Source organism: Lithobates pipiens, unplaced genomic scaffold, assembly GCF_037356315.1.
Source record: "Lithobates pipiens isolate NorthernLeopardFrog02 unplaced genomic scaffold, aLitPip1_a1.2 Scaffold_22, whole genome shotgun sequence".
In the NCBI taxonomy this organism is placed as follows: Eukaryota; Metazoa; Chordata; class Amphibia; order Anura; family Ranidae; genus Lithobates; species Lithobates pipiens.
In genome coordinates this window covers 137,991,358-138,018,947 of record NW_027507784.1, presented here as the reverse complement: position 1 = coordinate 138,018,947, position 27,590 = coordinate 137,991,358, and the positions used below count along the sequence as shown (strand labels likewise).

Here is a 27,590-nt window from a genome sequence, read left to right as displayed (position 1 = left end):
TAGTAGACATCCCGGGTATGATACAATTTGAAAAACAAAATCATAAATTAAAATATAATAAATAACTATAAAGAATTATACCAAATAATAATATAATAATAATAAAAATTATTCAATAATGTAATTAAATCAAAAGCACTGAAATTTGCTCAGTTGCAGAATTGTCACTGTCATTACTTTTCAGTATTTGATGACAGATCTCCCCACAAATCACTTTATTGTCATTGTTTTCTAGCTGGTCTAAAACCACTTTTGATGTAAAGGGACAGTTTTGGTTGCTATGGACAATCTCCAGTTTCCAGGCAGAAAGAACAGTTTTTATAATATAAAACTATATGCAGGGCACTGGGCAGACCACTAGGGACAAAAGGGATGTGAAATAATTACATACAACAATGTAATCTGTAAGATTACATTATTCTGTATGTATAGTGTGTGTTTCACTTTTTGAATTTGGCGCCGTTCTCAGTCCCCGTGCGTCGCAACGCTCGCAGGGAATGGAGCCCGGATCCATGATAGATCAAGCAGAGAATGAGCTCCTCACACTGCAGGGGGACATCGACATTATCCAGGGGATAAGGTAACCACACTCATCTTGGATGCAGCGATGCGATCCCGAGTCTGGCTCGGGGTTACCGCTAATGGTACTGAATTTTCATCCCGAGCCTGACTTGGGAATACTACCAGGGGGGTTAAAGTGAGCAGTAAAGCACATACAGGAGGGGATTTACTAAAACTGATGCACACAAAATCTGGTGCAGCTGTGCATAGTAACCAATCAGCCTTTAGGTTTTATTGTCAAAACTTAAGGCCGGGTTCACACTGGTATGACAAAACAGTTGTACGACTGTGGGCCCGACTTTGCCCTGCGACTTCATGTCCAACATGCGTCTGACTTCAGTACACAGGGATACAACTTAAATCCCCGACAATACCAGGCACTGTGTCTGGTATGAATCTTTAGGGGGAACTCCACGCAAAATGTAAAAAAAAAATGGCATGGGTTCCCCCTCCAAGAGCATACCAGGCCCTTCGGTCTATTATGGACCCCGCCCCTTATGACGTCACCACCCGCTGCATGGTGGGGCAGTGACGTCATAAGGGGCGGGGCCTCCGTAATAGACTCCCCATGCCATTATAAGTAGTGGCACACCACGCACCCAGCATTAGAGTGGGAGAGAGCGTCGAGTGCATTGGAAGAACAGAGGGAGAAGACATCAGAGAAGACCTGGCAAAAGAGCGAGAACACAGCAGATAGATGGAGAAGAACCGGAGAGGACTAGAAAAAAATGGCCCCAGAAGAGCCGGAGAAGGGAGAGGAAGTTAAAATCCTGTGTACTGCATTTTATTTTTGACACTTTTTTTTAGGTGAATGGGTAGGGGTACAATGTTCCCCATACTCATTCATATAGAGTGGGGGGCCGGGAGCTGGGGGCCCCCTTGTTAAAGGGGGCTTCCAGATTCTGATAAGCCTCTGTCTGCAGACCCTTGGGGTTAAGATGCTTTTGGGTGGGGGGCGCAGGATCCCCCCTGCCCCAAAGCACCCACCCCCATGTTGAGAGCATGTGGCTTGGTATGGTTCGGGGGGGCGCTTGCTCATCCCCACCCCCTTTCTTGACCTGCTGGGCTGCATGCTCAGATAAGGGTCTGGTATGAATTTTGAGCGGAACCCCATGCTGTTTTTAGGTGTGGGGGTTCACCTTAAAATCCATGCCAGGCTGAATATTGTTTTTTTTTCTCCATTTTTATGTGGAGTTTCCCTTTAAGATGATCATAGCACAAGTCACATACCAAAGTCGGATCAGTCAAGATGGCAATCCGACTTTGATCTGACTTCAGTGATATTCAATGGGTTTAAGTAGGATCAAAGTCAGACCAAAGTAGTGCAGGGAACATTTTCAAAGTCGGACTGACTTGTGTCGGACCAGTAAAGATGGCTCCCAGCTGAAGTTGGAAGCTGATTGTTACTATGCACAGCTGCATCAGATTCTGTGTGCACCCCACATTGTGTAGTACTGCAAAACATGAAACAGAGTCTGTATATTTAATGAGCAGGTTTGGATGCCCTCTTGTACACTGTATACTGTATAACTGCAGACTGTACAGATTTTTAAGACATGAACACAAACACATTTATTTACATTAAGATTTTATGTGTCTGAAAACGTCAAAAAGACTATATTCCATTTAACCACATGAAACTTTTGAACCTGTCACATTACTTGCAAAAATTGCATATATTCATTGCCAGCATATGGACAGCATATGGCTAACATAAGCAACTTATCTTGGTCTCTTGCATAACAAAATCATGCAATTCTAAACCACAAGACTTCTCTCGCTACTAGATTGACAATTGACTGAGCCAATGAAATTGCTGGTCAAATGTATATACTGAACACTCTGATTGGCTGTGATGATATTAAATAACCATAAAGGGATTGCATTTTCGTTTATATCATCCTACAGATTAACCTGCACATTGTCAAGCAATTTCATTTTCCATTTTCATCATTCCTTATTTCACCCACAAAGCAATTTCGGCGATGCTCTTTGAGAGCTCCCATTGAAACGGTGGCGTTCCGTTGAAGTGGCAATTAAACAGTATATAAAAACCTGTAATCATGAAACATCAGGAGCTGACCTGGTTTAAACATGCAGCATCTGGCTCTAGAAAACTAGCTTCGCAGCCATCTCCCGAGGTGCTAACATTGTTTTATGGGCTAATACTTTATTTTAAGTGCCCCATCATTACCAAAGTAATTTTGCATTCATGGCAAGCTCCTCTATTTTAATGAAGTTACTTGATATGCGCAGTTGTAATGCAGATGCATTTGTACTCTTGATCCTGTCATCTACCATGAGGTAATACAATCCTGAGGTGAGCTAATTAATATGGCACCCTTTCATTTCTGAAACACATCATGCCCTGTCCAAGTCCAAGTGGAGAGTGTGGAATGTAACTAGTAAGTAAGAATTGGATGAGCTCTTGTTGATGCCAGCTCCAACTTGAAATAAACTGCTTAACAATAATTTAGGAGTTTACATTTTTAGTTTATGATAGTTTTAGTTGGTCAAATAAATAATTGATATTTATTTAATTACAGGAGGGGGCATGTCTGATATTATATAATAATTATGTATGTGTATAACTTTTTTAGAGAACATATCTAGTTTATTTAAATGACCCTGGGACTTCTTGGTAGTGGTGGAACATCCATCATAGTGAAGCCTTCAAAGCCTTTTTTTTCTAAATGAACTGATCATTGGTCAAGGTGCTGGCATTTATATTCCCAGAACTGGCTCGATATCTGTGGCACTACCTCCCCTAAAAATAAGTTCACTTCAGCATGGCAAAGGTCAATGAACTAAAGGATGTAAATTGCATGACTATATGGAAGAAGGTTAACTTTTTACTGGAGAACCTTTTTTGAATTGGATCTGTTTCTTTTCATTGTTCTGGACTAAGTTCATCCTTATATATACTGCTGATTCTTGAACAGCATTGAGTTGTGTGACTAAATTGTACTTCTTTTGCTCATCAGATTGATACTTTGGCTGCTGAGTATCCAGCAATTACAAACTACCTCTACCTCACCTACAATGGACAGGTACTGTACTGGAACACATTTTGGAATTTATTTTGGCGCTGTGATTCTAGTTTTAGTCCAAATGCATAAAACAATAAAATAACCCCTCAAGTGATCATTCAGTTATAGCTGGAATCTGTTGGGCTTCTCAAGCAATCACATTTCTCTATATTTTACCTGGCTTCATTATTGCCTCATTGGGGTTTTCTCTCGCCTCCTGTTTTAATAATAAAGAAGGTGCAATTTTGACAGGGAGCATGTAACCTTCTTGTAATGACAGTTTCAGTTCAGGAGGGGTGGGTGTGGGTGAATTAGAGGAGTCTTTTTTTAAATAATATTGTTATTTTAAATGGATTAAATTGTGTTCAGTCCTGTATTTTATTTTACTTACTCTACGTAAAAGCACAGCGATCATTTAAAGATTTAATTTGCGTTAGGCAATATTGAAGGTTCAGAGACTGTTCTATTAATACTTTCTTTGAACCCCATCACACGAGTTTAGAACCCAAATTTGTTAATATATACTCCACTCCCCACAGCAAAGTTTATGGAGGCATATGGTGCAAGTCATGCTTTAAATCTAATTTTTATTCTCATATTTTGACCCCTAAATTTGAATAGGAAAGGTCATGGTGTGTTCTTTTCTACAGTATTTTGGTGGCTCAAATTTAAATGAAACAGATTGGCTCTTTGCTTGCTTTCTTATTCTAGATAATATTCTAGATAGTATCCAAAATGTCACAGTCATTGTGCCGAACAAGCAATTTATTACAGCAACATGAATTTGTTGAGCATTTGTTCACTACAATTATCCATTCATGGGCATAGAAATATAAATAAATATGAACCGATTCTGCACATTACTAGAAGTTTAAAGCAAACCCAAGTTCACGTCCCTTCACTTTGATAAACCACCCAAAACCTCCTGGTTGAGTGGGATACATTTGGTGGAATATGCATGGGAAGGTCTGGATGTCTTTCTATTCTAGAAGATTACCTTTAATCCTCAAAACACTTTCAGTACCAGAAACCATTCCTCATGTTCTGCTCAAGGGAAAATGTCACACTGAAGGGTAGCCATTATACTTTTGGGCTGAAGATTTACAAACGTAATGGAATCATAAGTTTTGATGACACTCAGAAATATACTCAGCACCATCCAGTAATGATTTTTATGATCCATTTCTCTTCACAATGGTTAATACATCTTCTCATTTCTCTTCCAGGAGCATGATATAAAGTTTGATGACCACGGAATGATGGTTCTAGGTTGTGGCCCGTATCATATAGGTATTGTCCAGCTATCTTCCCATTATATATACAATAGAAAAAGTTTATATAGCAAAACTGCAATAAGAGGTGTTTACTGTAATCCAAAGTAGAAGAAAAGTTTAGAAAAGTGTAGAAAAGCTGCATTTAGGTCTCTCGCTTTACCCTTCACTGAAAATCCCCAAACTTATTTTTAAACAGTGTTCTTTTTTATTACTTGTAATCCCTGTGCATCTTAATTTACCCATTATCCCCTGACTTCCGCAGAAATCAGAGAAAAAATAATTAATACATTTGAAATCTGCAATATCTCAGGGTATATTATTCAATGCAGTCTTATTTTTCATTCACTAGGTAGGATAAGAATAGCTGCCTATTAGTTCAAATTGAGTTTAGGCATGTGTTAGCAGGGAAGGCACAGATAGTACAAAGAAAAAACTGAAGGGTCAAAAATGTGATCTCTTTCCCAAAAGATGTCCACTGATTATACAGACCAGACAGAGTATTGCTATTTTGTGGCTTCATACTATCTGTTATTTTCCTGTGCTTCCTATTATTTTCCTGTACTACCAACACATACGGGTTGATTTACTAAAGGCAAATAAACTGTGCACTTTGCAAAGTGCAGTTGAATTTCTCCAAGAGCAGTTGCTCCAGAGCTTAGTAAGTGAGCAGATGCTCTGCTGATTTCCATCATCCAATCATGTGCAAGCAAAAATGCTGTTTTTATTTTTATTTTCCTTACATGTATTCTATGCAAAGTGAAGCGTTACCTCATTTACTAAGCTCTAGCGCAACTACACTTTGCAACTTGCACAGTCTGTTTGACTTTAGTAAATCAATCCCATAGTGTGTAGCTGATTTTTGACAAGGTAAATTTGGCTATAGAATATTGGATGCCCTGATATCCAGTACCAATAGTGTTACCTGTTTAGAAAGAAGGGTCGTAACTTTGTAGCAATACAATTAGAATGACTCAAAGAGAATGTCTGGCCACTTGTGTCAGTAACAAGATTGTCCTATTTATTTGCTTGTAATATATTATTTCATATATTTGTGTTCACAATGGTTGAAGAATAAATGTTTGATGAACAGGAAGTTAAGTAATATTTTGGTAAGTAGGTCCAGGTTGATGTTTCTATAGCATTAAAAAGATCATTTGCCCCAATCTCAGCCAAAAAAATTGGTGTACCAACAGACTATAAAAAGTTGGTGATGGATGTATTATTGGTATAGCTCATATTTAAAGGGTACCGTATATACTCGAGTATAGGCCGACCCGAATATAAGCCGAGGCCCCCAATTTACCCCCAAAAAACTGGAAAACTTATTGACTCGTGTATAAGCCGAGGGTGAGACATGGCTGTCCATCCCTGTGTGTGTGTCCGTCCATCCCTGTGTGTCCATCCATCCCTGTGTGTGTATCCATCCATCCATCCATCCATCCCTGTGTGTGTGTGTGTGTGTGTGTGTATTCATCCATCCATCCATCCCTGTGTGTGTGTGTGTGTGTGTGTATCCATCCATCCATCCATCCCTGTGTGTGTGTGTGTGTGTATCCATCCATCCATCCATCCCTGTGTGTGTGTGTGTGTGTGTGTGTGTGTGTGTGTGTCCGTGCAGCCTTGTGTGTGTGTGTGTGTGTGTGTGTGTGTGTGTGTGTGTGTCCGTGCAGCCTTGTGTGTGTGTCCAGCCTACCTGTGTCCCAAGCCTCCGTCCCGAGCCGCCGTCGTCCCGAGCCTCCTCCGACCCGTGCCGTGCCTCCTCCGTCCCGTTCCTCCTCCGTCCCGTGCCGTGCCTCCTCCTTCCCGTGCCTCCTCCGTCCCGTGCCGTGCCTCCTCCTTCCCGTGCCTCCTCCGTCCCGTGCCGTGCCGATGGATCGCCGCTCTTCTCGGCGGCCATTCTACAATTCAAAATTCCGCCTCCGCCTGTGATAGGCGGAACACTCAATTTCCCAGCAGCCTGTGTTCCGCCTATCACGGACATCCTCTCATACTCGTCCGTAGTATGAGAATGAGCGGATGTCTGTGATAGGTGGAACACTGACTGCTGGGAAATTCAGTGTTCCGCCTATCACAGGCGGAGGCGGAGAAGGAGGCGCGGCTTTTAAATTTTAATGTCCGCCGTCTGTCTGCTCGATACGCTGATCGAGCAGTCAGACAGCGGTGACTCGAGTATAAGCCGAGGGGGCACTTTCAGCCTCAAAAAAGAGGCTGAAAATCTCGGCTTATACTCGAGTATATACGGTAACTCCATTTTCTTGGGGGGGAAAAAATAGCAAATAAAGAAAAAATATAGTGCATATAATTGCGACAATAATCATATAGTGATTAAATGTTATTAGAAATTACCTTTCCTTTTCCACCTGCAGCTCTGTAATTTTCTGAGAATGCATTGAAATATAGCTACCTGGGGTTGTGCTGTATACAGAGTGACCACTCCCCAGAAACATAATTTCCTGTTTGTGTGATTGGCTCACCAATTTTCCCAGAAATCTGCACTAAGATACAAGTCAGATTTCAGGCATCCCCTGCAACAAAAATTTCATTTTTGGAGAGATACTTTCAATAGGAACATGTCTAAAGGGATGCAGACCCAGCAGATTTCCTCATTAGTGCCCTGTAGATCCACACCTGACAGTTAATTATGAAACCACTCCCATTAGACCCACTCGGTGCAAAGGCAGAGACAAACACACAGGGATTTCTTCAGAATAACAAAAGGTAGGAATCTGCAACAAAATTGTTATACTCCTTGCAATGTACATAGATCACCCAGAGAGGATTGTTTTTTTCTTAACAAAAGTGGAGTTACACTTTAAGACAGGCATCATTGATGCCCTAAAGCAAATAATCACTTGTTTTAAGATGTAGATAGACAGATGTCTCACTGAAAATAGTGCTTGCTAGGGAGTCTGCCCATGCTCAGCCATCTTTTCTTTCAGGGTCCGACAGTCATCTTTGATTCAGTTTGGCTGATGGGTGTTAGAGGTGCAAATATTTCTAATTTTCTCTATAGATCAGTGCTTGCATATATCATCTAAAAAATAAGAATTATTTTCTGTGAAAAAGAGGCTTTCTGGCGCTTAAACGTTTTTATTTCACCCCGAGCAAGCCCAGAGCAGCCTGGACTTCAACTGACCGTTTCAGGCTTAGTTCACACTTGTATGATGCGGGAACCCTGCAAATCCACTGCAAGTTCCTGCATCGCACTCAACTCGCACAGCAGTTCACACTGCCATATGGGAGTGTCAATACCTTGTTAATGACACCCCCATTTCAGCTTGCATATCGCACTGAAAACGGACAGTTTGGACACAATCCGATGCTGGTGCGGACCGAAAAAAGGGTCCGGTGTGAGTTTGGTCCAAATGCGATGCAATCTCAGCCATATTATCTGTATAGCTGAAATTGCATCACACGGACATTGCATTTGGTTTGCACTGCAGTGCGTTGCGAATCACATACGATCCCACAGCGCTCACTTGTGTAAACTGGAGCTAAGCCCTGGTTCACATTGCAGCAATTTGGCATGCGATTTGACATGTCAAATCGCATGCCAAATCAGCGGCTATTACCGGCAATGCCACCGTCCAAATCGGTGCGACGCCGCACTGATTCCCAAAAGTAGATTCTGCACTACTTTTGGCAACTTCAGGGTGTGATTTCAAAAGACATCTGTGCAGAAACCCGCACGGATGTCTCTGAAATTGCCCCCGAAGTCTGGACTGACATGCGGGAATGAAATCATGCAATTTCAGCTTAACTCACACGATTTTATTACCGCTGTCAGTGTGAACCTAGGCTTAGTCTTTGAATCAATCATTTATCTCACAAGATTAGCTTGTTTATTGACACTCTTACAGAGAGTAATAACCTTTTAATTCTTATGGTTACCAGAAATCTTTCAAGTGAACCTGTCGTGAAAGAAACACAAAGAATGCCGTTGCTTGCCTCTCCTTATAAAAATGTTAGTTGTCTGTACTGTTTTGCCTTAGTGCTTTAAATTAGTAGCTCATAAAAAGTATCCAGAAAAGGATTTTTGACTTTTCTTTGACTATACTCATAGGAGTTGATTTAGTAAAACTGGAGAGTGTTTAATTGGATGCAGTTCTGCATAGAAACCAATCAGCTGGCAGCTTTTTTTTTTGTCAAAGTTTAATTGAACAAGCTGACGTTAAAAGCTGATTGGCTACCATGCACAGCTGCTCCAGATTTTGCATTATCAAGTTTTAGTAAATCAACCCCATAATGCCTACTTGTTCTGGTCAATGACTATAAAGTTATTGGAAGACAGTGGATCAGAATGCAGCAAGGCAACTAGTATTTTTAAAAGTCAACCATTGTTTTATATTTCTTTTATCAATGGTTTACTTTAAATGATAATAGTAAGGTCAATAATAATTCATGAGTTAGGTCTCTAGCCAAAGCTTTCGGTGCTCAGGGCAGTCAGCCATTGCCAATAATAATTCATGAGTTAGGTCTCTAGCCAAAGCTTTCGGTGCTCAGGACAGTCAGCCATTGCCATATCTGCCTCTAAATAAGGTGGGGCTGGTTGCTAGAGGAAGTTATGACAGCCCATGATACAAACTCAAAATTTGTGTTCATGAGCTTTGACAGCTGTGTTTTAAAGATTTGCATCCTTATTTCTTGTGGCTATTCAGGGACCTTTAGCAACTACAATAAGTCAACACCTGTGTGTTTTGACTAACTTTTGAGAAAAACACATTGTACATATTTTGAATGTCCTCCATGGGCGATATGTAAACCTTTCCGAAAGAGGGAATTGTTAGAAAACAAGAAAGGAATTGGTGCATGTTGTTAAAAGAATTTCTCCAAGGGTTGAGAATATAAACTCACACCACCAATTTCTATATGACATTTATGCTTTCAAATAAATTCTATAATTAGTCCTCACAGAGCAAATTGTATATATACCCAAGTTCAAAAATATGATATGTTACAGCTTTCAAGTCTTTAGGTGTAGGGGCTCCATTAATTTTTTTTCAGCCTTTTCCCCTTTATTTTCTTCTGTTAATCCTGATAGTAATGGCGCGTACACACGATCTGAATTTTCGTCGGAAAAAGCTCTGTTGGTTTTCCCATCGGAATTCCGCTCAAATTGTCTTGCCTACACATGGTCACACCAAATTTTGACCGCCAAGAATGCGGTGACGTACAACACGTACGACTGGACTAGAAAAAGGAAGTGCAATACCTAGTAGCCAATAGCTTCCATCTTGTAGTTGAATCTGAGCATGCGTGAGTTTTTGCGCATCAGAATTGCATACACATGATCGGAATTTCCAATAGAAAGTTTTTCCATCGGGAAAATTGAGAACATGCTATCAAATTTTTGCTGGCGGGAATTCAGCCAGCTAAATCCCGATGGCGCACACACGGTCGCTTTTTCCGATGAAAAGCTCTCATCTGTCTTTTGCTAGCCGAAATTCTGATTGTGTGTACGCGACATAACACATTTCCTGTCCTAGGATAACAAGAGTTACTGTACTGTATCTACGGAGGTGCAACGTTTAACACCTCTAGAACAGGTAGTGTGTTAAGAATACAGAACACCCAGTATCCTCTCCTAATCTTCATTAGATAGTGGAAAGATATATAGTAGTCCCCAGAGGGAGCTGGGACTGATGCTAACTGGTAACAGTACATCCATTAGAAAGATCGCAGGAAGTTATCTGCTCACTAGATATCTGGCAGGACCAACCGTTATTTTTTGTCCTTATCAAACAGATAAAAACATTTCAATGGTATATTTTACAGACCAAGAGAGAGAAAATAATAAAAGTTAATGATTCAGGTTTTCATACACTTTAAACGGAATAATATCAAGAAACATTTTTTTTAGTAATCTTGAGGAATTTGAAATCTGTTTTTCTGGCTAACAAAAGCCCCACGAATTTAAAATGGTGGCCCCCACATTTTTTTTGTTGCCCTTAGTTCTTTTGTGTTTTGAATAGTCCTAATTTGGTTAGTTTTTTGAAGATAAACTGCTCTTATATCTGTGTATTCTAACACAAAAGCTTACAAGATATCCTAAGCCATGATTAAGAAATAATATGCCTCCCATACTGTATAAGGCTGATCTATGAACAGTTTCTTCAGATGTTATCACTTCCAAAGATAATTGTCTCAGTTCCTAGAACCTCTAATGAGACACATTTTCAACACTAGTGAGAAACAGAAATGACATCTGGCCAAACACACCATCTCTTTCGCATTCAGTAAAGAGCGGACAGTTGGTGCAGCCATTTGTTCAGATTAACACTTTCAGTTGAAATGACTTAAACGTTGCTATTTGATGGGAAACAAATGTTTGATCCAAAGTGACAGTTAGACATAATTCAGCCTCACTTGCTTTTTTAACTGTTTATATTATTCAAGGTTATCTAATCTACTATAATTATATTAGTCCCAGCCAAATCTTTTTCTTCCCCTTTGCATAAAGAAGGGTTCAAAATTCTGACAGGTTGTATTGCTTCGCATGTCTCCATTTGGGTTTGTTTTGTTAATTTTCTGTGGCAGTGACACTCATCAGGACAGAAAGTGTTGGAAAATATCTTCAATTAGAAAACAGGCAAGCAAATTGCTTTTTCAGTAGAAGTCGGAAGGGATAGAACATAACATTGTTTTATTAATGTCCGGTTGTTGCCGCCTTAAAGACACCTCAGTTCTTGGGCCTTTGGGGCTCAAAGACAACAAAAAACTCAAATGGAATTTTTAACTCTCCCTTGTGGTAAAAAGTCCAAAGCGCAGCATTGAAATAAATCAAAAATTAAATGTGATTGTCCATGTGAAAAAAATCAATTAAATATTAAATGTGATTGTCCATATAAAAAATAAAGATGACGTAGATCCTCCACAAAGTTTCAATGTGCATATGAAAAGCACACCACACCCACATGCTCTCAATCTGCTTATCAGAATAATATGAAAACAGGCATGTAATCATACGATGCAAATGGTGAATAGTGAACTTGGATGGCACACTCCAAACTTGATAGATGAATCATAAAGGTAACCAGGTTCATCAATATCAGAAGGAGCATCAGGACTCACACCATAAAATGGATTAGGCAATCATCACCAGAATGTAAACCCCAATGAAGAAAAAAAGCAGCAATAGTGAAGCCTGTGAGGGTATAACACATGAGAATTTATTGTAGTCTACTTACTGGACAGAAGCAACATCAAGAGATATATAAAATCCTCGGTTCACAGAGTGCTTGCATCAGCCAGCCTGACGTGTTTCATCCTATGTGGATATCATCAGAGTTGTGGCCAATGACGCAAGCACACTCAAATATATAGCAAACATCTCTAACATGCTGCCCAATGATGGACAGCATGACATAAAAAAACAGCTGATTCTGATAGTAATCGCCGGTCGTGCAAGCGCAATATGGCCGCGCCGGCAAATGGAAAAACAACACACAGCCCGGCCGCACATGCACAGTGCGGCCATGCGGTTCACTTGTGGTAACCAAAAGTAAAAAAGATTTCAACTGGAATTTGGTTTAATAGGTGAGATCTCTGCACCTGGGTTTCCTAACCTGCTTACCTGCAATCACTGCAAGAGTGTCTCATAGTCACTTATAATATTCTCCATTTTCTTTAGGCCTCATAAACAAACTGCTATTTGCAAGCCATGGGGCCAATATAATCTTTTTTATGTATTATTATTATATGTATGGCAAACCCTACACCGCAACAGTACTTCAACCAAGGCAGGGAGAGAGTTTTGAGGTGAGCTTGGTTGTTTCATAATTATGTGTCCTCATACAAACAGCATTACATTTCACAGCATGCGGCAGAATGAGTGAGACTCTCCTGCTGTTAGGGGAAGTGAGTACATTGAAGTTACAGTGCTTGTATCAAAAAAATCTTCATCTTTTTCCTTTATCATTTTTTTTTTGTCTTTCTTTATGATTCAGGCAGCAGTGTCGAGTTTGATTGGTGTGCCGTTTCCAGCATCCGCACATTGCGTCAGCTCGGCAAGAAAACCGTGGTGGTGAACTGCAACCCTGAGACTGTAAGCACAGACTTTGATGAGTGTGACAAACTTTACTTTGAAGAGCTGTCACAGGAAAGAATCATGGATGTGTTCCAACTGGAGGTAAGTGACACATATCTTTTAAAGTTTGGAGATTTTTGATGAACTTAGGATAAAAGTACATCCAGCCTAGCTAAGCATATACTAAGCATATACTACACACTATACCAATTTCATGAAAAACTTTTTTTGTGAGCTACCAAACAACATATTTGCTCACAGAATGAATAGGGGCACAATTATGAAACAAAGTACAGCAATACTCAATAAAAGTATCAGCATACATAAAGAGAATGTTTGCCATAGGCATCTGTTCAGTTATTTAAGCCTTTATACTGTATAGTGCTGCAAATCTTAAGCTCAAGCAATGTATTCATTTCTATATACAGGGTCTAGCAACAATATGGCAATTTACAGACTAGAAAGAAAAGTTCCAACTTGCACAGCAAAGTTTACTTTGAAATAAAACTTTGCCCTGAATTGAAAAACTTGCAAGCAGGACACATGTTTATTGCAGAAGGGGCATACTGGGGTGGGTTTACTAAATGCAAATAGACTGTGAACTTTGCAAGTGCAATTACACTCATTTTCTCCAGAGCTTTGGTAATGTGGTAAAGCTGTGCTGATTTCCATCATCCAATCATGTGCAGGCAAAAATAAAATAAAAATTCCCATCCAACTTATTGGGTATTCTTTGCAAAGTGAAGCTTTACCACCTTTACAGGAAAATTCATTCAGCTGCACTTCCAAAGTGCACAGTATATTTACTTTTAGTAAATCCACCCCACAATGTCTCTTCTGCAAAAAAGGCTTCTTACCCTCATCCTTTCAGGTTCACGTTTTAGACTATACACTGAGCTGTGCATGTGTAGTAAGGCCCCGTTCACACTGGGGCAGTGGGGGCGTCGGCGGTAAAACGCCTCTATTTTTTAGCTGAGCTTTACCGTATTTTTAGCGCCGGTATTCAGCTGCTAGTGGGGCGGTTTTAACCCCCGTTTGCGGCACTTTGCCGGCGGTATAGCCGTGCTGCCCCATTGATTTCAATGGGTAGGAGCAGTGAATACACCGCTCCTTCACCGCTCCAAAGATGCTGCTTGTGGGAGTTTTTTTCTGTCCTGAAGTGCACCGCTCCAGTGTGAAAGCCCTTGGGGCTTTCACATTGGAGACACAGCAGCGGCTGTTTCAGGGAGCTTTTCAGGTGCTATTTTTTGCACTGTAGCACCTACAAAGTGCCCCAGTGGGAAAGAGGCCTTAGCCTTGCAAGTGGATGGCTTTTGCAATACAGCCTCTAAGGAAAAGCCATGCATTCACTATACCAGCCAGCCCAGTAGACTCAGAAGTAGACTTGAGCACTGCCTGGTGTAGGCCACAGCTCCTGGGCCAGATAGCCTGCATTTCTAAAGTAAGTTAAAGCTGACCTTCAGTCATTTTTTCAACGTTCCATCTATTAAATCTTCTGCCCTTGTTATTTTAACTTTGAATAGTAAAACATTTTTTTCTGCCAGTAAATACCTTATACAGCCCATTTCCTGTTTCTTGTCTGGTAAAAAGCCTAGGCTTATGATATCATACACAGCTCTCTCTTACACTTGTGAGAGTTTACCAGGAGGGGGAGGAGGGATGAGTCATAAGAGGGCCAATGAATGCTGCAGAGCTGGAGGTGTGCCTGTGTGTGTCTGTGTAAATCCAGGAAGTGAACAGGCAGCAGCTTCAGCTGCCCACAGTTAAAATGGCTGCAGCCAGAGTTAGTGGAGGGAGATTTCTGCAGCATATTTGGCAAGTACAGAATCACAGTATATATAAAATAATATGCAAAGCGGTTGGAGGGAAGCTTGAGAATGGCAAAGATGTTTTTAGTACAAATTATGTGAGCAGACTGCAGTTCCTCTTTAACCACTTCCCGCCCGGCCTATAGCAGAATGACGGCCGGCTGGTGGTTCTGTTATCCAACGTCTTTCTGGATAACATGCTGGCAATCGATGGTACTGTGTATCAGTCTGACACACCGGAGGACTGAGCCTCTGACGGAAGCTCCTTACCATGTGATCACAGTGTGAACCAGGTAGTGCTGGTAAACGTCTTTCCTCTGCTCGCACTGACAGGGAGAGCCGATTGGCGACACTCAGGGAGGGGGGCGGGTCTGTGCCGATTACACATTGATTATCAGCACAGCCTCCATGAGAGGTGCCCATCAGCTGCCAGTCAGTGCCCATCAGCTGCCAGTCTGTACCCCATCAGTAACGCCTGTCTGTGTCCATCAAAGTGTTAATCAGTGCCCATAAATGGGCCAATCAGTTCCCCATTAGTAATGCCTGTCAGTGCCCATCAGATGCCAATCAGTAATGCCTGTCGGTAGCTCCTCATCAGTGTTGCCTATCCAGTGCCATCTATCAGTGCCCATCAGTGCCACCTATTGGTGCCCATTAGTGCCACCTATCAGTGCCACCGATCAGTGCCCATCAGTGCTACATATCAGTGTAGCCTATCGGTGCCCATCAGTGCTACATATCAGTGCCACCTATCAGGACCCATCAATTCTACATATCAGTGCCTCCTCAACAGTGCCCATCAGTGCCAGCTTATCAGTTCCACCTCATCAGTGCAGCCTCATGAGTGCCCATCAGTGAAGGAGAAAACAAATTTTATAAAAGAAACAAAGAAAAACTTTTTTTTTTCAAAAATTTAGTTTTTTTCAGTTTGTTTAGCAAAAAATAAAAACTGCCGAGGTGATCAAATACCCCCAAAAGAGAGCACTATTTGTGGCTAGAAAATGATAAAAACGTAGTTTGGGTACAGTGTTGTATGACTGCGCAATTGTCATTCAAAATGCGACAGCGCTAAAAGCTGAACATTGTCCTGGACAGGAAGGGGGGAAATTGTATTGAAGTGGTTAAAGAAGGGTATAGGTTGCAGGTAAGGGGGTTATGGCTAATTATCAATACGCATATCCTGGAACCTTTAAATCATACAGAGGATGAAAGAAACATTTTAGCAATGATTCCATGTAGTGGTAAGTGCAGTTATCATAAAAAACAAAAAACAAAAAAAAAACACCATCTTGGTAATGTTATATAATCATTGCTGATCATATACAGTGAGAGCTGCTTTGGCATACAGATGACGATTATTAGCAGATTAAATATAATACAATTTAATTTCCTGAGACACTTGGCACCTTTAATCTCAAAATGATAAAAACCTAATTAAGCAAATGTCTGTGTATTCAAATTTCTCTTACCAAAAATAGACTTGAATTCTAAGCTATTTAGTTCCAGCTGCACATATAGAACAACATACTGTGGCTGATTTTTTTTTCATTTGGTATTGTTTCATGTTATCAAAACAAAAAGGGAAATAAAGAGAAAAATAGATTTGTATGTAGAGGATTGATCGAAAAATGACAAAAAAGGGAGGGTGCATTATTACTTTATTAATATAAAGTATTAAAACATACTCACAAAAGCTACATAATATACAAGCATGTAGTAAATACCATATTACCTCAAGAACCTGGATAACCAATATGACTAATACATTTCAAGGGATGTACCTTCTTCTTCAGAACTGCAGAGCTGAGCTCTGGTCTTTTAGCAAACAATTAAGAACAGTATATACAATATATACATATACTGTATATATACTATATATATATATATATATATATATATATATATATATATATATATATATATATATATACACACACATGCACACTATATTAAAAGTATTGAGACACCTGCCTTTGCACTAATTCATCCCAAAGGTGTTCTATCGGGTTGAGGTCAGGACTCAACAGAGGCAGGCCAGTCAAGTTCCTCTACCCCAAACTCGCTCATCCATGTCTTTATGGACCTTGCTTTGTGCACTGGTCCAAATCATTTGGTGGAGGGGGGGCTATAGTTTGGGGTTGTTTTTCAGGGGTTGGGCTTGGCCCCTTAGTTCCACTGAAGGGAACCCTTAAGGCGTCAGCATACCAAGACACTTTGGACAATTTCATGCTACCAACATTGTGGGAACAGTTTGGGGATGGCTCCTTCCTGTTCTAACATGACTGTGCACCAGTGCACAAAGCAAGGTCCATAAAGACATGAATGAGTGAGTTAGGGGTGGAGGAACTTGGCTTGCCTGAGTCCTGATCTCAACCTGATAGAACACTTTTGGGATGAATTAGAGAAGAGACTGTGAGCCAGGCCTTCTCATCCACATCAGTGCCTGACCTCACAAATATTCTTCTGGAAGAATGGTCAAACATTCCTATAGACACACTCCTAAACCTTGGGGACAGCCTTCTCAGAAGGGATGAAGCTGTTATAGCTGCAAAGAGTGGGCCAACTCAAAATGTAACCTTACGGACTAAGACTGGGATGCCATTAAAAGTAATGTGCGTGTAAAGGCAGGCATCCCAATATTTTTTGGTAATATAGTATATATATATATTAATCACCTGAAAAAGGATTAGTAATTTTGGCCAGCCATGTCAGTTAATAATAGCTAAGACTACTGAGAATGATTTATGAAAAGCTTGTGTAATAATTCCTGTATTAAAAAATATGTGCATTTATTAAAGGTCTTTATAATTTTATATACACAAGGTGGTATGAATATCATGCACTGTTGTTTGCTTTGAGCCCCCGTAGGTTCATGTACAGCATGCCTTGTGATCATCATAAATTTGTTTGACAACTGTTCATCCTATCTCTTTCCAGCAATGTGATGGCTGCATCATCTCTGTTGGGGGGCAGATCCCCAACAACTTGGCTGTGCCATTGTACAAGAACGGGGTGAAGATTATGGGTACCAGCCCACTGCAGATTGATCGGGCAGAAGATCGCTCCGTATTCTCAGCTGTTCTGGATGAGCTTCAGATTGCACAGGCTCCATGGAAAGCTGTCAATTCTCTGGTAAGATTTATATCTCCGATGGGTTTACTTGGGTTTTTTTTTCTAACATTATGTTTTATGTTTAAAGTACTCATTAACTTTAAAAATGTGTTTTGTTCCCTCTATAGGATGATGCTTTGCAGTTTACAAAGACTGTTGGGTATCCATGCTTGCTGCGTCCCTCCTATGTGCTCAGGTGATCCAGAAATACAAAGTCTTTTCTATAAGGTTCCAGACTGCCACCCTGCTTGCAAGTGCAATCCTTGCGCTTGCAATCAGCAGCAACTGATTGTGTTAATGTTGATACTAAAGCTGGCCATAAATGGATAAATAAATCATCTGCTTCAGCAAGAACAAACCATATTTCGAACCATCTATGGCAATTGGAAAATTCCTCTTTGATCAGCACATGCAGCCAATTGGCTGCAGCGCTGATCACTATATTCTGACAAAATCCTCCTGTCACAATAGCACAGCTGAGAGGAATACATTCTTTTTTTTGTTTTTTTTTCTACCCAATGGCTGATTAATAAAAATTATCCATCTATGGGCAACTTTAGATTAGAAAGCTAAAACGGCTATAAAAGCCCAGTGCAAGACAGATAACTCATTGGTGACTAAATTTGGCCCTGGCAACTTGTTTCCATTGTCAGGAATACATATATGTGCACATGATGAATGATTCTTTATCACTCCTGAATTTAGTAAAACCTCATATATTCCATGCTCACTTAGTCCATGTGTACAGTTCTAAAATGTTTGATCAACCGAGTATTACAAAAAAAGATCTTTCTGCTCTCATAAAATCACAAGGAATGCTCTTAGAAAGCTTAAAACCCAAATATATATGCAAGAGAGAGCACACTAATCTTTTGATAATTCACAAGCAACTTTAAAAAATAAAACCCTGTATAAAATGCACTCATAAAGAATCAGTAGAATTTGGGCAGCCACACTGTGTATGAGCCTATTTCATACCTACTCTCTGTAAGTGCATGTTATACATTTTTATATATTTATGTTGCTTATAATAATGTGTAAGATGAGTGAACTCCTGACTTTAGCATACCTGGTAAAAACTTGTAGCTTAGTTAATCCTTTATAAACCTTTGTTTCCTCTGTTTTATCACAGTGGCTCAGCAATGAATGTAGTATATGGAGAGGAAGAACTGAAGACTTTCCTAGCTGAAGCGACACGTGTTTCCCAGGTAAAGAAAATCATTATGACTTTGTCTGAGAAGAAGACTTTGGGGGTTATTTACGAAAGGCAAATCCACTTTGCACTGCAAGTGCACTTGGAAGTGCAGCCGCTCTAAATCTAAGGGGTAGATCTGAAATGAGGGGAAGCTCTGCTGATTTTATCATCCAATCATGTGCAAGCTAAAATGCTGTTTTTGATTTTCCTTGCATGTCCAACTCGGATCTACAGCAACTTTACTTCCAGGTGCACTTGCAGTGCAAAGTGGATTTGCCTTTCGTAAATAACCCCCTTTGTCAGTATATTAGCTCTGACACCTAATCTACAAAACAAGGCAATATTATATGTTCTTTTCAGTGAAAGAAGAACATCCTGGCAAATTATCATTGTTTTTAGGGATCCTTTATTGAATAGGTCTGATTGCAGAAGAATTGTATATAGGTTGTCTTGTAGAGCCAGTTGCTGTGGGCGTTCTGGCAAACTGTGGCACTAATGCTGTCCCACAATATGACTTCTCTTTGGCCTAGTCTAGATGGAATGCCTGGATTGCATTTGTTTGTATTGTGCGCATTTCTTTTCTTGCACAATTACACAACTATTTTTCTATAAAACATCCCATATATTATAACATCTAATGTTGAGTACCTCTGCAAATAATGTACCTCCAAAAACTGAGCCTAGAGCTTCAGCCTGCTTTTGCTCGGAGCCAACTCTGAGCTCAAATTGGGGACTCTCTGTCTCTGCTCTATGGGCAAAACCAACAGGATCTCACTATCTTTCACTCCCCTGCCATTTTGTTCATCCAGGGGAGCGAACAGAAATCTTGTGTAAGCTTCACTGGTCAGAGCTTATATAGCCTCTTTACCCATCCATATGTGACAGTGTTTGGGCAGGTAATTGGCTACTTATGCACTATACACGCTACATCATTGGAAGAAAGGAAGTGAGCTACATGCTCCCTTTTTTTTTTTTTAAATCAGCACCAGGGATGGTACTTAGAAAAATTACGATTGTCCCAGTAGTTGTTCTGTTCCTTGAAATCTCCATTCCACTGTGCCCAAGATACCCCCACAGCTGTGATCCTTTAATGATGCAGAAGTTATCACAGACACTTATCAAAAGTGTTGACTATGCTCTCTTTTTTTACCCCTGTACTATTTTCATAGAAGCTGTACTATCAGTTCTATGAATTGAGAAGGCAGACTTTCATTCATCCACCCATCCTCCATTCTAAAGACGAATGCCGCGTACACACGACCGGACTTTTCAACATCAAGAGTCAGACGGAATGATTCCGGCAGACCATTCGATCGTGTGTGGGCTGCAGCGGACTTTTGATTTGCAAAAGTCTGACAGACTTTAGAAATGGAACATGTTTCAAATTTTTCCACCAGAACTCCGCCGGACCCAGTTCCAACCGAGAAATCCGCTCGTGTGTATGCTAGTCCGACGGACAAAAACCGACACGAGGGCAGCTATTGGCTACTGGCTATGAACTTCCTTATTCTAGTCCAGTCGTAAGTCATCACGTTTGAATCTGTCGGACTTTGGTGTGATTGTGTGTGGCCAAGTCCGTTCATTCGGAAAGTCTGTCAGAACTCTGTCAGAACTCTGTCAGAACTCCGTCGAAAGTCTGTCGGACCTAGTGCCTCGAAAAGTCCGGACGTGTGTACGTGGAATTGTACATACTAGTAGTATTTTTTCCCTTTAACCCAGCAGGGCTGAATGAAAAACAAAACTGACCATTGGCTGGCTGATGTCGCCCAACATTTAGTCTGTGTGTATTAGGCTTAAGACAGCTTTCTATTGCTCATTCATTAAAAACAAAAAAATCACCAAACTTCAGCTTTAACTATGATGAGCCATGTAACTGCAGCCAACAAACAAATATGTATCGAGTTATGTCAAATTCACCACTTGCATGCTTGTTCTGTAATGCTTATAGAATCTAATAGATTCTTAAATGTAAAATTCCTAATATTCAATGAAACAATAGAAAGTAACAATAGACTGCAAAGACAATTCTGTTTCCAGACACTAAATTACATGCGGCCCAACTTCATTATAAGTACCAAAAATAAAACAACTGTCTCACAAATGATACAGTAGCAAAGTAAACCGGTAGATCTTTATCTAACAAATTGGCAAATAAATACACCAGAGGTCAAAAATAATTTAACATCTGTTATTTGCACTTGCTAAGTGGAAATAATATGTTTATTATTTGTCTTGTCCCTGCGGCTTTATTGCTACATAATCTCCACCTTGAACCACTACTGATAAATACCAGCAATGTGTTTTCTATGTAAATGTTATGTATTGACATATCTAGCTAAAAGTGGTATCATACATAATTCATGATCAACTGGCAGCAAAATATGCGCACTGTGCCAACTCTCAGGGTAATGTTCCTTGTTTTCATATTAGTGTCTCTTTTAGGCCTGGGTGGGGGATTTATGTATATCCTGCAGGGCTTTTCGTCACAAGATGAAAGCGTTTGCTTTTACATTTAACATTGCACTTTCAAGGTGGTAAAAAGATGAGCAGCATTTACAAGGAAGATGGGTTAAATTTGTGATGAAGTGATGCTAAGTGATACAGTCTTAGAGCTACAGGAATTTCATATCAAGTTCAACTGTCCTAGGAACTATAACAGAGAAGTCAGTTTTTCCATATGGTTGCACCCACATCAAGCGCCTTGCCACTTATTTACAGCCATATGGGTTTTATAACTAGAGTTTGTAACAGAAGTGTTAGATGTTGTAATCAAGCTGTGTCTATTTTGGCATTCAAGCTGTGGATTGATTTGGTTTGCTTATTATTTTGACAGGAGCACCCTGTTGTGATCACCAAGTTTATTGAAGGTGCCCGAGAGGTGGAGATGGATGCAGTTGCCAAGGAAGGGCGTGTAAGTATTATCCTTACAGTTTCATAAATACAGAACTGATATATGACAAGATTTTTTTCACTAGGCACAAATTAATTAAAGAAGCCCATTTTTTTCTCCAGTTTTTGCTTAAAAGAGAGGTATGGGAATGGGTTTTTATCTAGAATCATACTTATCTAGCTGAATGTTGCATGTGTCTCCCCGCTAGCTCTAACACTGAGAACCAAGTGATCTAACACCATGGATCACACGATTCTCAGAGCTCCCTGAGCAGAGAGCTAGTGACTGTTAGTTTCCGGCTTTCTGCTCTGCCCTCTCATACTCTCTGGTGTGCGGGGTTGTGGAGGGGGCGGGAGCGGCCGCCTCAGGATCTCAGCAGCTCACTGAGAGGCTGAGTTGGGTTCCGGTCCAGGCTTGTGGGTGGATCACGATCATATGGTCGCAATCTTTCCCGAGCCTGGACCAGCTCTGTGACATCAGCCAACAGCTGACGTCAGCTGAAAATGGGTCACAGCAGTGCAAAACAAACTGCACTCCTGTGATCCACAGGAGAAGTACAGCCAAACAAGCTTTGACTGTACTTGTCCTTTAAGTCAACTTAGGCCTAAACGTACCTATTTTTTTCATAATTGTTTGTGTATTGTTTAAATCCAATTGCAAAGCCTGGTCACTAATCACTTGGATACTAAATGGGTAGGATGGAGACCATAGCAATACAATAACTAAACATGCAAACTAAGGCCTATACTCACCTATTTTTGTTCATAATTGTGCGTGTATTGTTAAATCCTAATTCCAAGCCTGATTACTAACCACTTGGATACTAAATGAGTGGGATGAAAAATACATACAATAACTAAATTTGTATGTGGTCTAATTTCGTTTTGCCAAGTACAGTATAAAAGATTGGCTTGCAAGCTGACTGTCTGGTTTCTTGAGCTTGGACATATGTGTGAACGGGTGTGTGAATTCTCCACAAGTTGGATCATGCAGCCCAGTCTTAGCAGGCATAATCAATTTAAACCTGATATAATAGAAATACAAGATCTGAAACCGCTGACTTCCCTCTAAAATGCTAGTTGCTTTATGTGGAGTTGTGACTCAACTAAAGTCAGTATTTTCATAGGCCAAGGACATTGCTTTTATTTTAACTTTACCAAGTAATGCTAAAAAAAGAAAGGAAAAAAACGAACCAGGTCTGGTGAATAAACTGGCAGATCAAATGATATTATCTCATGTCTATTAAAGTAGAAATCTATGTAAACTAACATAATTTTTGGTGGGCACTGCCATCACATACCGGCATCTTACAATATTTGGGAAGTCTTCCCATGAGCTATACTCAGGTCTATCTGGAAAAGATGCTAAGCTGTTTTCAGCTGGATTCTCTATAGGAGTCCATTGTGAGCTGAAAATCCAACTTTCAGCTTAGTATGTAAAGTGAAGGCACTGTCAGGGGCTCCTTATTATTATTTTCAACTTGTTTAACTCAAATCTTTATTATTTTTGAACAGAGTTACTCTTCGTAATGCATTTTTCATGACAGGAGATTTTATACTCTCTATGTTTATGATTGGAAAGAGTTTACAATCTTTCCCACTCTATTCATTATTAAATCTGAGCCCCAGGCAGATATAACAGACATAAATTAGTGTTGCTGATATATCAATAAATGGATTTGTTAAATGCAAGAAGTGTAAGTCCCTGAATGTCACATGGTACCAGCCTCTTGCAGTCCCAGTACAGAAGAGGTAGAAACATTGTGCTGCAGTACTCATGTGCTAACAAGCAACATGCAGAGAAGAAGAAAGAGGAAAGTGACAGAGAGATGAGCTCATTAGTCTGTTACCTATCATTTCACTGTCCAGTTACAAGCTGGGGGATGGACAAGACCGCTAATGTGTTATTACCTGTAGCAAAGAAAAATGAGGTCTCTTGCCCTGACAAATAGGGCTGTGCCATGTATCTGGATATATAAAAACAAACCTTTGGCAGGTAAACCATTTCCCATTTGTATTTCTTCTGTGTATCGACTTGTTTGTCTGGAGTTCAGTTCAGGGGGGGTTCCAGAGTCTAATCTCGGGAGGGCACTGCCAAAATGTTTGCGGGCAATTTGTTGGGGCAATGGCAGGTGTTAGCACTTCAATCATCAGGACACCATGGTTGATGTGGTGTCAGGATGATTGAAGCACATTATTTCTATTATTACACTTTACTATAAAATGAAATAGTTAAACTCACCATAATGAAGAATCAGTGGGAGCCCTGAGCGTGTCACTTGCCACCGTTGCCTGCCACCAGATGGGGATCGTCACTTGCTATGTTTTATCAGACGCAGCTTGTCACTTGTCACAGTTGCCTGTCACCAGATGCAGATTGTAACTAGCCAGTGGCCAGTGACAGTGTCCCTGTTGTTCCAGAGTGAGGGCAGGCAGTGAGAGATGATGCCATCTCTCTGCTGCCTGCGCCTGCACAGTAATGGCAGTCTTCTTTTAGATGCAGAAATGCGGTGATGCAGGGTGGTGGTGAGAGACAGTGGCGTCTCCAGCTTTCATATTTAGGGGGGTACATGCGGGGACAAGGACAAAAGTAGGGGGGCAACTTAAAATGCAATTATATATACACACACACAAAAATACACAGTGTCTTGAAAAAGTATTGGTGGTTGCAGCCAGGTGGAAGGGATGACAGGGTGGATGCAGCCAGTTAGAGGGGAGGACAGAATGGGAGGATCCAGGTAAAGAGGAGGACAGAGTGGGAGCAGCTAGGTGGAAGGGAGGACAGAGTGAGAGCAGCTGGGGGGAGGGGAGGACAAAGTGAGAGAAGCTAGGGGGCGGGGAGGACAGAGTTGGAGCAGCCAGTTGGAAGGGAGGACAGGGTGGGAGCAGCCAGGTGGATGAGAGGACAGAGTGGGAGAAGCCATGTGGAGGGGAGGACAGGGTGTATGCAGTCAGGTGGAGGGGAGGACAGAGTGGATGCAGCCAGGTGAAGCAGAGGAAAGGGTGGAGGCAGCCAGGTGGATGCAGCAAGGTGAAGGGTAGGACAGGGTGGGAGCAGACAGGTGGAGGGGAGGACAGTGTGGGAGAAGCCAGGTGGAGGGGAGGACAGGGTGGGAGCAGCCAGGTGGAGGGGAGGACAGGGTTGATGCAGCCATGTGGAGGGAAGGACAGGGTGGGAGCAGCCAGGTGGAGGGGAGGACAGGGTGCATGCAGCCAGGTGGAAGGGAGGACAGAGTGGGAGCAGCCAGGTGGAAGGGAGGAAAGAGTGGGAGCAGCCAGGTGGAAGGGAGGGCTGAGTGGGAACAGCCAGGTGGAGGGGAGGACAGGGTGGATGCAGGCAGGTGGAAGGGAGGACAGGGTGGATGCAGCCAGCTGGAGGGGAGGACAGAATGGGAGCAGCCAGTGATAAGGTCCTATACCTCTATGGAAGCCTGCATCCCAGGCCCCCTAATCCCCCCACCTGGTGATAAGTTCTTACCTTGGGGGATATGTAGTAGAATCAGATCACTGGCACTTTCTCTCTGGCTCCCTCCACCCGACAGCCTCATGGTCCTCCTTCTCCTCTCACAGTCCTCCTCTTCCCTCCTCTCCCCTCCTCCTGCGCGGCATGTTGGGGGCTGCAGTGCACTCTCAGGGAATCGTCCTGGGCCTGCTGGTATCCGGGACTACATGTCCCATAATCCTCTTGGTGTTAGTTTCCCAGCCATTGGCCCTGAATGTAGCCAATAGGATTGGGCATTGCCAGGTGAATGAGAGCTTCTCAGCTCAAGGAGGAGAAGGAGAGGTGGAAATCCCCCCGCAGCTGTGGCTCTGCCTGTGTCCTTTCACAGAGCCTGTCAGTTTGGCCGCCACTGCCCTGTGTCCTGATGGGGGGTTGCCATCAGCACAGCCTGCTCACTATTTTCTCTGGGGTGGGGGAGGGTAATTAACCCGTTGCCCCCCCCCCCCCCCCCCCCAGATCCGCCCCGGTTCAGTTTTAATAATGAATGGCTATGATCTCACTTTAAAAAGTTATTGCTGTTTCTGGGAGATATTATTTTTAGGAGTACAGATAACGATAAAAACCTGACAGCGTATTGGACTGGAATGCCACATTAAACACATGTCATGAAACTCTCAAGTCACTTGATACAAATGAAGAATTGTTTGCTTAACCTGATTATAAGAAAAAGGATTTTAATATGTTCAGTCTCTTCACAGGTCATTTCCCATGCTATTTCCGAGCATGTTGAGGATGCTGGAGTTCATTCTGGAGATGCCACCCTCATGATCCCCACACAGTCAATCAGCCAAGGAGCAATAGAGAAAGTAAGGCTTTGTCTCAAGTTCTGTAAAACAATTATAACAAAATGTGAAAAGAAAGATTAACAGGAACAAAAAAAAGAATCTGTATATTACAGACCATATGGTAATGATTTTGTTTCATTATTTAACCTTCTAGCTTTTTTGTATGAAATCTAATAACAAAATGCCAAAGTAAATTGCAATTGTTTGAAAAGAACAAAGTACAGTGGAAATTTGGATTACGAGCATTATCCGTTCCAGGAGAATGCTTATAATCCAAAGCACTCGCATATCAAAGTGAGTTTTCCCATAGAAGTCAATGGAAAAGAAGATAATTTGTTCCTCATTAAATTCTATTACATGCAATACCGCATGTGGCCAGGTGTGGGGGGGGGGCTGAGAGCCTTGGAAATACTCAGGGACAGCTCTGCTGAACTCGGAAAGTGTTTACAAGTGATTCTAAGTATTTCCGAACGGCTCTGAACTCTTTCCGAGTGTCCCCAGCACCCCTGCACCGTTGGCCAAATGCAGTACTGCACACCCCATTAGCTTGAATTCTGCTTGTTTTGCGAGACAACACTCCCAAGTCGAGTCAGAATTTAAAATGCTCGTTAACTGTAAACTCGTAAACCAAGGTTCCACTGTATGCGTATACTGTACCTTTTGAGCTACCTACAGCCTGTAAATGGGCTGGTGTCTGCAGAGGCATGAACACACAGACATGTGCAATGCAGAAGTATTTAGACATGTGTTATGCAGAAGTATTTACAGTATATATTCTTCAACATTGGGTAGTTATGTGGGGAAGTTCACAATAGCTGTCTGGGACTAATGCTGATGATGATTGCAAATGCCCTGTACCTCATTTTTAAAAATAAAAACCACAGGTGATCTGTCTTTCACCAGGTTTCCTCTCAGTATGCGTTGGATTTGATTTACTAAAATGTGGTGAGAATTCACCCTGAAAAGAATACCCAATCACTTTCAAGGAAAAAAAATTAAAAATTATATTATATATATACACACATATATATATATATATATATATCATTTTTGCTTGCACATGATAATGGAAGTCATCAAAGCTTCAGCTTATTCCCTTTTAAAGTGGAATGCCCTTGCAAAATGAGCAGCCTGTACCCTTTTATAAAATCAACCCCATTATCTTCATTCCACACCTTCTTCTGAGGTTTAGTTAAAGTAGAGCTCCACCCAAAAGGGGACTCTATGCTTGTTCACACCCTTGCCCCCTCCACTGCCACATCTGGCACTATTTGGGGTGGGAAGTGGAGACCGGGTACCTGGTTTTGACAGGTACCTGCTCCTACTTCTGGGTAAAATCGCCTATCGGCAACCTATGTGCATTCCCAGCCCCCCCCCCGCTGCCTTCTGGGAAACACACAGTTCTCAGAA

General features: G+C 41.3%; 1 protein-coding gene across 1 annotated transcript in view; it reads left to right on the top strand.

The window, feature by feature from the left end:
- The window catches only part of CPS1 (carbamoyl-phosphate synthase 1), a 179,499-nt gene that overhangs the window by 125,878 nt on the left and 26,031 nt on the right, over positions 1-27,590 (top strand). The window contains exons 23-30 of the mRNA XM_077448349.1: positions 3,546-3,611; positions 4,817-4,880; positions 12,811-12,992; positions 17,636-17,830; positions 17,938-18,005; positions 18,942-19,017; positions 21,838-21,915; positions 26,094-26,201. Of these exons, the coding sequence (XP_077304475.1) occupies positions 3,546-3,611; positions 4,817-4,880; positions 12,811-12,992; positions 17,636-17,830; positions 17,938-18,005; positions 18,942-19,017; positions 21,838-21,915; positions 26,094-26,201 (837 nt within the window). The remainder of the gene's footprint in view (positions 1-3,545; positions 3,612-4,816; positions 4,881-12,810; positions 12,993-17,635; positions 17,831-17,937; positions 18,006-18,941; positions 19,018-21,837; positions 21,916-26,093; positions 26,202-27,590) is intronic.